The sequence below is a fragment of the Tupaia chinensis genome, unplaced genomic scaffold (genome assembly GCF_000334495.1).
Source record: "Tupaia chinensis unplaced genomic scaffold, TupChi_1.0 Scaffold000704_1, whole genome shotgun sequence".
NCBI classification, from domain to species: Eukaryota; Metazoa; Chordata; class Mammalia; order Scandentia; family Tupaiidae; genus Tupaia; species Tupaia belangeri.
Genome location: NW_006160227.1, coordinates 197,833 through 210,218, shown reverse-complemented (window position 1 = coordinate 210,218; position 12,386 = coordinate 197,833). Strand labels below are relative to the sequence as shown.

At 44.2% G+C, this 12,386-nt stretch overlaps 1 protein-coding gene across 1 annotated transcript in view; it reads right to left on the bottom strand.

Moving 5' to 3' along the window:
- Positions 1 to 1,599: 1,599 nt before the first annotated feature.
- The window catches only part of ATG7 (autophagy related 7), a gene marked incomplete at its 3' end in the record, with an annotated part of 183,734 nt that continues 172,947 nt past the window's right edge, over positions 1,600 to 12,386 (bottom strand). Inside the window, 1 exon segment of the mRNA XM_014592471.2 lies at positions 1,600 to 1,722. Coding sequence (XP_014447957.1) covers positions 1,600 to 1,722 — 123 coding nt within the window.

The following is a 12,386-nucleotide window of genomic DNA, read 5'->3' as shown; positions in this document are numbered from 1 at the left end:
CAAGCGATCCGAACAGTCACCATACATAGGATTCCTTTTCTAGAAACAGTTGGTGAGTCAAAACGATAAGCTAGTTTTTAAACTCAGTCTTTAAAAAGAAATAATGCAAAGAACTTAAGCTCTGTAAAATATTCTGGCTGAGAAGAAATGAAGTGTAACTCTCTCAGATGGTAACTGGGTAGTCAATTCACGGTGGGATTCACGGGCCTAGGAAGACAAGTCGATCTATAGAATATAAGCGGGGTATGCTTTTTCCAAAGAACATGCCCAGAGTCCAATATCGTCGCAGACTTGCATTCTGTTTAAGCAGACCTTACGAGACAACTCTCCAATGGACACCCGCAAGCAGATCTTCAGTAAAGACCAGAGATGCCCGGAAATCAACTTCCTCATCAGTGACCTTGTGCACCAGACACCTATGGACTTCCAGCCATTGCTCATAACCAGCAGGCGGATTTAGTGATATTTACTCCAAGGAGAAAAAGAAAGTCTAAATTAATCACTTTCTTCCTTTTCCGTAATACTAGACATCCAACAGGCTTCAAACATCTCAGACCTCGGTACGGGCATAGTGTTTGGTTCTTACCTCGGCTGCCTGGGTCTCTTGGTGCAGCAGCGTAAGGCCGGTCAAGTCTTCTAAGAAGGAATGTGAAGAATTAAACACCTTCGCTAGGAAATCGAATCCTTCTCGTTCGTATTGATCAAGAACCTGTAAAACATTTATATTTTTAAATGGGGGACTGCAGATCCCGGCGGCCGGCCCAGGGGGGAGGACATACCCCCTATAGTGGAAGGTATCCACAAACAGAACTCAGAGCAGCCTTGCAGTGTACCACTTCCACAGGCCACAGCCAGCCAAGGTTCTCCTTATGTAACAACTCATGGAAATGCCATGCCAGGACAGGCCGCATTTCCCCGCAACGGCTCTGTCACCCAGGGTAACCAAGGGGAAGAGATGTTGACTTACTCTCATGACATCTCATCCACCCACTGTGAGGAACTGAGTATTTTGACAAGCGATCCGAACAGTCACCATACATAGGATTCCTTTTCTAGAAACAGTTGGTGAGTCAAAACGATAAGCTAGTTTTTAAACTCAGTCTTTAAAAAGAAATAATGCAAAGAACTTAAGCTCTGTAAAATATTCTGGCTGAGAAGAAATGAAGTGTAACTCTCTCAGATGGTAACTGGGTAGTCAATTCACGGTGGGATTCACGGGCCTAGGAAGACAAGTCGATCTATAGAATATAAGCGGGGTATGCTTTTTCCAAAGAACATGCCCAGAGTCCAATATCGTCGCAGACTTGCATTCTGTTTAAGCAGACCTTACGAGACAACTCTCCAATGGACACCCGCAAGCAGATCTTCAGTAAAGACCAGAGATGCCCGGAAATCAACTTCCTCATCAGTGACCTTGTGCACCAGACACCTATGGACTTCCAGCCATTGCTCATAACCAGCAGGCGGATTTAGTGATATTTACTCCAAGGAGAAAAAGAAAGTCTAAATTAATCACTTTCTTCCTTTTCCGTAATACTAGACATCCAACAGGCTTCAAACATCTCAGACCTCGGTACGGGCATAGTGTTTGGTTCTTACCTCGGCTGCCTGGGTCTCTTGGTGCAGCAGCGTAAGGCCGGTCAAGTCTTCTAAGAAGGAATGTGAAGAATTAAACACCTTCGCTAGGAAATCGAATCCTTCTCGTTCGTATTGATCAAGAACCTGTAAAACATTTATATTTTTAAATGGGGGACTGCAGATTTTAAACACGCGTTACGATCTTCACATCTAACAAGGACTTGTCAAAAAATGAAACTAAAATGAAAATGGAATCTGAGGATAATAATGTAATCTGCTGAAGGAAAACTGGGAGGGCTTAGTAATTTTCATCTTTTTCCTTCTTAGGAGAGATAAACATATCGTCTTCCAGGTCAGATGTCAGTTTTTTTCCAAGTAAAATAAGTTTCATGCAAATTTACTAAAAATTCTGTAAGGTGGGACCAGGAGGTGGCATGATGGTTAAGGCACTGGACTCCCACACAGCTAACTGCAGTTTGAATCCTGGACATAGCAGCTTGCTTTCTAACTCTCTCTCTCTTTCGTGCCCTGTATAAAATAAAAATAATAATAATAGTGATAAATAAAATTGAACAAATAATTATTTTACAAAAATTCTCTAAGAATTGGATTACTTTTTCTTTTCTTTTTTTTTTTTTGGAAAGGTTTTTGCAATAGGGCGTGTGCACTCACCAGAAAGACAGAGAGACAGAGAGCGAGAAATCATCCCCTAGGGGGGATGGCCATGCTGCAATCCCTTCTCCTCCATTCTCTTCTCTGGATCTTGGGCATGCACGCACACATGCCTGGCGTGCGTTTAAGTCATCAGGTCTGGGACTTGAACCATGGTCGACTACATGGGAGTCCAGCGACATAGCCATTACGCTAACTGCTGGTCCCTTGCGGTTACTTTTTCTAAAACTCACTTGTTAGAAAAGAACTAAATGAGGTATCTGCCTCTACGATGCAGCCAGTACCATGCCTGACTACAGAGCTGAAGGCCACATGCCAACCACAGTTCAGGTCCCCAGTCCAGTCGGCCTGAAAACACGTGAGGTGCATGGCTGCATGCCTGGAATCTTGGTGGGCTGGAGGATGGGAGGGAGGGGATCGCAGTGTGACCAGACCCTATGCAGGGTGTTTCTCTGCTTCTCTCTCTCTCTCGTGTATGTGCATACACTCTATCAAGGATAGGAAAAAAAAAACGTTATGGAAAAAAGGAAAGAAATAACAGGTGAGAGAAAAGCCAAGAAAAAAATTTAAAAGGATAAAGAGACAAAAGGATTTTGTCACAAACATGACACAAAAGTAGCCAAATAAACTTTTAAAGATAATTTAAAAAATGTGTTGCGGGGTGTGTGCATTTGCTGGAGATAGAGAGAAAAAGAGAAGTGAAAAAGCACTCCCCAGGGAGGATGGCATGTCACAGTCCCTCCCAGTTCTCCTCCTGGGCACGCATGCTTATGCGCCCGGGCAAGTTTCTCGAGCTACTGGGTCTAGGACTCAAATTGTGCAGCTGGCCACGTGGGATGACCCTGGGGCTGCAGCCCCAACCACCATGCCACCAGATGGCTCTGAAAGTAAATTTAAAATAGAAAAACCAAATTCCAACAGGACTTCACACACACCAAAAAGGATTTCCAAAGTGAAACCAAACGTGAAAATGTGGTCGGTGTCACAAGGAGTCAGAGGAATGAAAACTAAAACCACAATGAAATACTATTTTGTACCCACCAAAAAGACTAAAATGAAAAAGACAGAAAATCCCACAGCTCGCAAGGGGCTGAGACAATCAGGATTCACTGAAGTGCAAAAAAGACGATCCCTTTAGAAGTTTAACCCCGCGATCCAGCAATTCCACTCTAGATACGCATGCGCAACAAACATGTGTACATATATGCAACAGCTGCCGGTAACATCACCGCTGCCGGTAGCTCGAGACTAGAAAGCACGTAAGTTCTCACGAGCGGGATGAACTCACTGTAGTATAGTCAGGTGCTTGTGTGCTGCAGAGCAGTGAAAAGCATCTACTTATCACACAGACGCTCTGCCAAAGGGAGAAACAGCGGGTACTGCACAGTTACATTTGTATCAAGTTGCTTTTATAAAAACCAGACTAAATGTGGACCTGCAGATGGGGTAATGGTGACATCACTGGCCTCCCCTGTAGTTGACCGTGGTTCAAGTCCCAGACCCAATGGCTTCAAATTCACACTGGGCACGTGCATGCCCAAAACCCTGAGAAGAGACGGTAGGAGAAGGGATTGTGGCGTGGCCACTCCTTCCCTAGAGGGTGAGTTCTCGCTTTCTGTCTCTCTCTGTCTCTCTCTGTCTCTCTTCCAAGTACACACGTCCTATAGCAAAAATCTCTCTAAAATAAACAGACTAAATGAATCTATGGTATTAGAAACCAGAGCAGATAGACTGTGAATGAAAGGGGCCACAATACATTCCAGGGTATTGGCTGGTCACTTTTGTTTCTTAAGCTGGGTGTGGGTTACATAAGATGAAATTTTGAGAATCAAACTGAACACAAGACTTAGGAACTTTCGTGTATACATATTATGTTTTGATAAAAACCAAAAGATCAAAAGACTTCTTGAAGTCTTAACAAGAGAACAGTATGGGAAAATGAGAATTCTTTTTTTTTTAAAGAGGTTTTTGCTATAGGGCACGCCGCAATCCCTTCTCCTCTGTTCTCCTCTCAGGATCTTGGGCATGCACGCACACATGCCCGGAGTGAGTTTAAGCCACCGGGTCCGGGACTCGAACCGTGGTCGACTACGTGGGAGTCCAGCGACATAGCCATTACGCTAACTGCTGGTCCCAATGAGGGTGTTCTTAAGAGTAAAAGAGAACTGTCCTACTTAGGAATTCAAAGATCACAGGAGGCCCAGAGCTGGTGGTGTGGTGGTGAATGAAGGCAGTTGGATCCCACACGGCTGAGTGCACATTTCAAGTCCTGGACCCGGCAGCTTGAAGAACATGATGGGCGCATGTGTGTGCATTCCCAAAATCCCAAAAGCGAAAATGGAGAAGGGGCTGTGGTGTGGCCATCCCTCCATGGGGGCTGCTTTCTCACTCTCCCTCTCTGTCTCTGGTTCTCCCCAGTGAGCACACGTACCCTTCAGCAAAACTGAAAGAAAGAAAAACCAACCAACCAACCCATAGGAACTGTGAATTTGTAGAAAGCAAACAGTGAAGCAGGATGTCTCTCAGAACTCAGGAGAAATACATAAACAGACGAGTGTTGATAAAGCAAAAAAATCAAAATCAAAATCAATGACACATGAAAGGAGAGATTGGAAAAGTAATAACAATGGAGCTCTTTTTAAAAAAAATTTTTTTTTCCCTTTTAGAAAATGAAAAGTATGTGCACCCTTTGATCCACCAATTCCACCTCTAAGAGTTTCCGCGTGTGGGGGCCGGATAGAGGGGCAGCAGTAAAACACGATGACTTGCAAAGGCACTTCCACGTGGGAAGGCTCTGGGTTCACACCCGGACCTCCATGAGCATACAGGCACATGCACGCCCACGATCTGGGACTGGGGCTGTGGCTGGGTGTGGGTTAGTGGCATCCAGACCCTATTTGGAGTATTGTCTGTCGTCTGTCTCTTCCTCTCTCTCCCCCACCGTGCTCAGGGAAAAAAAAAAAAAAGACTTTTCAGGCAAGCTGTGTAGCACAGCGGTTAAGGGAGCCAGATCCCAGATCCCGCATGGCTGATTATAGTTTGAATGCTAACCTCAGCAGCTTGAAAAATAAGAAGAACATGTGTATGCCTGCCCCAAATTCTGATGAGATGAAAGAATGGAGGAAAAAGGACTGCAGTATGACTATACCCCATGGGGGGGGGGTGCTTTCTCACCTGCTCTCTCTCCCTCCCCCTCCCTTATTTGGTAAGCACACATGTCCTCCGGCAATAAAGAAAATTAATTCAAAAAATATTTTCCATATAGATCTATTTTTCTACCATTGCACATGGGCACAAAGACTGATGTTGTAAAGATGCTTATTGAAATAATGTTGGCAAGGGGACCAGCAGGTGGCGTGGTGGTTAAGGCACTGGACACTCCCACATGGCTGACTGCAGTTCAAATACTGGAACTGGTGGTGGCTTGCTTTCTCACTTTTCCCTCTCTCTCTCTCTCTGTCTCTCTGTGTCTCTCTCTCTGGTCAAATTAAAAGAAATTAATGAATAAATAAAATTAAATAAATAACTTTTTTTTAAAAAAAGAAATAATGTTGGCAAGAACAAAAAATGAGTAACAGCTGCCCGTTAATAGGGAATGCATTATAGAATTACAAAAAATTGTTTATTCTCTATCTATTAAAACAAGGAAGTACAGGTGCCAGCATTTGGCATAGTGGTTAAGGTGCTGGACTCCCATATGGACAATTATGGCTTGAGTCACACCGGCTGTGCACATGTGTGCATGCACACACGTGCATATGTGTGCGTGTGTGTGTGCACGCGTGTGCCCAAAATCCCTAGGGAAGAGTGGAGGAGAAGGGATTATGGCATGGCCACCCTCTCCCACAGGAAGTGATTTCTCACATTCCCTTTCTCTGTGTTTCTCTCTCTTGTAAGTACACATGCCCTATGGCAAAAACAAAACAAAAAATCTTAATTAAAAATAAAAAAGAAGAATGAGATATATCTGCTGTACTGATATGAACTGGTTTCCAAGATACTGCAATATATTTAGAAGGCAACATTCACGGCCTCAATAGTGGCATGGCACTAAAACGCAGTGTGCTGAGACTGATCCACAGGGAAGGTTCCAGCTTGGTGTCTGGAGACCTCCCTGAGCACAGTGGACAGGGGTGATGCACGATCTGGGGCTAGCTGAGGCCAGGAGTGGACTGCAGCACCAGGACCCCGGTGGGGGGTGCCGTTTTTCTGTCCTTCTCTGGCTCACTCAAAGAAAACAGAACATAATACCTAGACTGTAAGTACAGCACTTACGTTAAAAAAAAAACTACCGAAGATATGTGTGTGTGTGTGTGTGTGTGTGTGTGTGTGTGTGTGTGTGTGAGTGAGTGTATGTATGTATGCATCTGTATATGCATATAAAATTTCCGGAAGCAGGTCAGTGGGTGGTGTGGTGAAGGTGTTAGACTCCCACATGCCCAACCACGGTTCAAGTCCCAGACCTGGCGACCTGCTTTCTCATTTTATCTCTGTCTCTCTTTGGTGAGTGCACATGCCCTATACCAAATTAAAATAATAAATGAAATTAAATAAGTCTTTTTAAAAAATTCTGGAATCACGGTAAAGGAGGGAAGGGGAGAAAAGATTGAAAAAAAATTCTGGAAACACACATACACATGCGTGTGCGCACACATATACAAACTGGCATCAAGTAGTTGCCTCTGTATTCTTAAACGCTGCTTGAATTTTTAAAACCTGTGCATGCACATTTTATTTAGGTAATAGTAAAATCTCACTTTAGTGATTTTTTTTTCCTCAGTGCGGAGAAAGGGCCGAGAAGAGGCAGAAGAACTCTAGACCCTGATGATGACCACGGAGTTGGAGCTAGAAAGGAGGGCAGTCCCTCCTGGGGACAGGAAGTGCAGAGCTGAGACAGCAAAGCTGCTGAGGGCAACGTGAGGGAGGGGAACGAGGAGCGCAGGAGCCCAGGGGTCTGCAAGGCAGGCACCGGGTCATCTGCTGCGGGAGAAGGGCCTGGGCTCCACTCCGGAGCCTGAGGAGAGTGGGTGCTGTGGGCAGGCCTTGGGGGTGTGACGAGGAAGTGACCAGCAGCACCTCGGAGTGTCACTTGGGGTCACTGCGTAGGATGGGAAATACAAGTTTTTGGAAGACGGTGACTAGGAGCCTTGGGGACTGACTGAATAAGGGTAACAAAGACCAGGTCAGAGAAACTGAGGGACTGGTGAGCTTACGGACTAAGAATGGGCCCTGAGGCCGGCGGGTGGCTCGGTCGTTAGGGGCGCTGGACCCCACATGTCTGACCGCGTTTTGAGTCCTGGACCTGGTGGCTGGCTTGCTTTTTCACTCTTGCTCTGTCCCTTTCTGGTCAAATTAAAATAAGTAAGTAAATAAATAAAGTTAAATAATTCTTAAAAAAAAAAAAAAGGAATGGGCCCTGGCAGATAAGGAAAGACTTGCAAGACGGTGGTGCATTCGGAGACCAGGGAGTCCCTGGAAGCTGGGTGGGGACCCTGGGGCCTCTGGATACATACAAAGTCGAGGTAGGTTCATCAGTCACAGGAAATTAATTTGACAAGTCAATGCTTAAAAAAGTATCTAATAAATAACTGGAACTCCTTGGTAATAATGAGATGCCTTACGAACCAAAATGTTATCTCGGGAAAAAATGTGCATGGAAATTCAGTGATCTTTTTGCAAAACGATAAATTCTCTCTGCCAAGTTTCCAGTCAGAGAAGAGAAGAAACGAGTTTGAAAAATGGACTGAAACTCTGAACACAAACTGGAAACATCCCAGATAACGATACTTTGTTGGACCTGAGCTAGACTTTCAGATGTTAAACCCATGTTTCCACAGATCATTTGGTAGCGCTTCAAATCTGGCAGTGGAAAAACTAACAGCAAAGGGCAGAAGGAAGGACAGGCCTCCCCAGGAATGAGGGTGGACAGAAAGTTTAACGCTGAAACATTATTAATAGCACTGGCTTACAACTATGTGGAAAAACTGAATCCTCCAGGGGCATATTAAGTCATGCAAGCGTTTTACAGTATTCTCTTTATGTGCTGTGAAATTAATCTGTGTTACGAGAATAAGCAGCTTATGCAAGGCACAAGGATTTCTCCCCCCAACAAACAGTTCAACCTTTCAAAGGGAAAAAGTGTTTGAAATTACCCCAAAAAAGAAAAAGACACCATCACAACAAATTTGAGCAACAATCAGTCTCTAAAGAGCCCATTCCAGCTCTTAAGTTGAATTATATAATACTCATTACCAATAATACTAGTTACCAAGAGGTGGACACGTGATATCTTGGAAGGTTCTAAGTATGCTCTAGGTCCTGGAGGACTTTCCTAAACAGAAACAGCAATCACTCTCTCAGTCTGAGGATTCTTTCCTAATCCACGACTACCCTTACTGAACTGTTGTACAAGGCCGCTTTCGTTATTCATGACGTATGCGAACACAAACCCTTAGACAAAGATGGAGGAATCTCTTCTAAAAACATGATTTTAAAAGTAGTACTTCTTGGGAACCAGCAGTTAGCGTAATGGCTATGTCGCTGGATTCCCACGTAGTTGACTGCAGTTCGCGTCCCAGACCCGGTGACTTAAAATTCACGCCCGGTGCATGTGCGTGCGTGCCCAAGATCCCGAGAGGAGAATGAAGAAGGGATTGTGGCGTGACCATCCCCTCTGGGGGGTGATTTCTCGCTTTCTGTCTCTATGTCTCTCTCTGTCTGTCCGGCGAGCGCACGTACTCTATAGCAAAAAAAAAAAAAAAAAAAAAATCTCTCTAAAAAAAAGTACCACTTCTGCTGAGGCCCTTTGGTGACTCCTTAATCTGTCGTACATTGAACCCATGCTCTCTGGCTAGGCATTTACAAACCCTCATAACCTTTCCATCTTGAGTGACTCTGGAAAATGCCTTTCACAGGGTCTAAGAGTGCCTGACCGCACATTTAATGACTGTCATCTCTTAAGAAGCAAAAGAGATTCACAGATTTTCTATTGTTCCATGTTCTTTTTCTTTTATGAGAGAGAGTGAGAGAGTGAGTATCAGAGTCAGATAACCTCAGGAGGGTCTCACCATGCTGTGATCCCTTCTCCGGCCTGCCAGCCAACCAGATCATAGGCATGCAGGGGCATAACCAGCATGTTCAGCTCTACACAGGATCCGAGTCTGGGCCTCCCATGTGGCTTCCACATGATGCAGCAGTGTCCTACCACCTGTGCCACTGCACTGGGCACTGTCTATTATTTTTTAAGGATTTTGCAATGGGCTGTGTGTGCTCACTGGAGAGAGACAGATAGTGAGAGGAAAGTGAGACATCACTCTCCCCTGTAAGGGTATGGCCACACCGCCATCCCTTCTCTTCCGTTCTCCTCCTGGGATTGTGGGCATGCACATATACGTGCCTGGCATGCTTTTCAAGCTGCCAGGTCTGGACTCAAACTGCAATCAATCATGTGGGAGTCCAATGCATTAACCACTATGCCATCTGCTGCCCCTTCACCACTCCTTTTCAAATAGTACTCAAAGTCCTAGGTAATAAGAAAATGAAATAAAAGATGTATCTTTTATTGGATTGGAATACCACTGAACTGTGCATTTAAAAATAGCTACAACGATAAATATTATGTGTATTTTTATCCTCCACACACAGAAACTGAAGAAAAGGCAGTGGTGTGTCCTAGCAAGACATTACTGATCTGTGGACTGAGGTCACACAGGAAGCCTGGGTTCAATTCTTGATCCATCCCTAAAGCTGGGCATGGTGGTGTACACCTATAGTCCCTGCTACTAGGGAGACTAAGGCAGAAGGACTGACAACAACCTTTGTTCAATCCATGAACATGGGATATGTTCCCATTTATTTATGTCTTGTTTAATTTCTTTCAGCATTGTTTTGTAGTTTTTACTGTACAAGTATTTCACCTCCTTGATTAATTCCCAAGAACTTTATTCTTTTTGAGGCTATTGTAAATGGAATTCTACTTGTAGTTTCCCTTTCAGATTGCTCATTGTTGATGTATAGACACGCTACTAATTTTTGTATGTAGATGTTTGTGACCTGCTATTTTGCTGAATTCATTTATTAGTTCAACAGTTTTTTTGTGTGTAAACTTTAGCATTCTATACATATAAGATCATGTCATCTGTGAACAGAGATAATTCTGTTCTTTCTTTCCTATTTGGATGCCTTTTATTTATTCTTCTTATCTCATATTTTGGGTAGAAATTTCAGTGTTATGTTGAATAAAAGTGATGACGTGGGCATCGCTCCCTTGTTATGATCTTGGAGGAAAAGATTTCATTCTTTTACATTGAGTATGATGCTCACTGTGGGTTTTTCCACATATGACTCTTATTATGTTGAGGTAGTTTCTTTCTATTCCCTCTTTTTGGAGGTTTTTTTTTTTTTTTTTTTTTTTATCAAAAGAAAGTGTTAAATTTTTGTTGGATGCTTTTTTTTTTTTTTTTTGCAATGATTGAGATAATCATGTAGGTTTTTTCTTTTTAAAAATGTTTGCCAGGGGAACAGCAGATGGTGTAGCAATTACGTCACCGGACTCCCACATGGCCAACCACAGTATAAGATGCAGACCTGGTGGTTTGAGGCTCACATTAGGTGCATGTGCATGCATGCCCAAGATCCCAGGAGGGGAATGGAGAAGGGACTGTGGCGTAGGCATCCCCTACAGGGAGGTGGGGGTGGTTTCTTGCTTTCCCTATGGCAAAAAATCTCTAAAAAAAAAATATATATATATATATATTTTAAATTACCAGAGGGGATATGTGCTCTTCAGAGACAGAGAGACAGAGAAAAGTGAGGGTATGGAGTAACAGGAACTCTCATTCACCGTGGGTGGAAATGCAAAGTAGCATAGCCACTTTGGAAAGCAGTTTGCCAGTTTCTCCCTCTTATCATTCTCTCTCACAATTAATTGAAAATTTATGTCCACGTAAAAGCCTGCACGTGAATATGGACAAGAGCCTTCTTTACAACTGCCAAAACTTGGAAGCTAGCTAAATGTGGCTTGGTAGGGGAACGGATAAACAAACTGTGATACAGCCAGACAAAGGGACAGTATTCAGGACTGAAAAGAAGAGCTCGCGAGCGGGAAGAGACGCGAGGAAACTTGCATCCCATTCTGAAGTGACAGCAGCCAATCTGGAGAAGAGACGCACGATACACTTCCAACTCTACAACATGTCGGAAAAGGTAAAACGGCGGACGGCATAAAAGGTCAACGGTTGCCAGGAGGGAGTGGGGAGGGAGCGAGAGTAAGTGGAGCGCTGAGGGTGATTTTTAGGACGGTGACAAGAAAGACTGTGTGACGCTGCAATGGCGAATACACATCCGCAGTATACATTTGTCCATATCTGTGGAATGTAAAACCATTCACTCTGAGTGACGGTGATGCTCACAGCGCATTTATCCATTGTAATAAGGGTCCCACTCCGGGCCGCTGACAGTGGCAAAGTCTATGCATGTGTGGGCGCTACGGGTGTATGGGATCGCTTCGTACTCTCCTCTCAATGTTTCTGCGAACCTAAAGTTGCTCTAGAATGACTAAGCAAACGATGTACAGGAAGCTTGCCTAGTATCCCGGATAGGGCAATAGAGTATGGCTAAGAGCTTAAGAGTCCGAACGCTCCCCTCCTAGGGACAGTCACCTGCCCAGTTGTTCCTGGAGAGGTCTTGCTCCAAGTTGAGGACAAACCCTGTTTTCCAGTACTGGCGAGGGAGCCAGTCCAAGACAGAGAACCCTCACTTCAGCTAGCGAGCAGGAAGCATTACTAATAAAACCTTCACCAGTTTCCATTTCTTGGTGTCCTAAGGTTTCCCTTACCATAATAAAATAAAGAAAGAAAGAACAAGGGGAGGGACCAGCAGTTGGAGTAATGGCTATGTCACTGGACTCCCATGTAGTCGACCGCAGTTCGAGTCCCAAACTTGGTGGCTTAAACTCACGTCAGGTGCATGTGCATGCGTGCCCAAGATCTCAAGAGGAGAAGGGATTGTGGTGTGGCCAAACCCCCTGGGGTGTGATTTCTTGCTTTCTGTTTCTTTGTCTCTGTCTTTTCTTGCCCGTGAACATGTCCTATAGCAAAAACCTCTCCAAAAAAAAAAAAAAAACAACAACAAAAAGG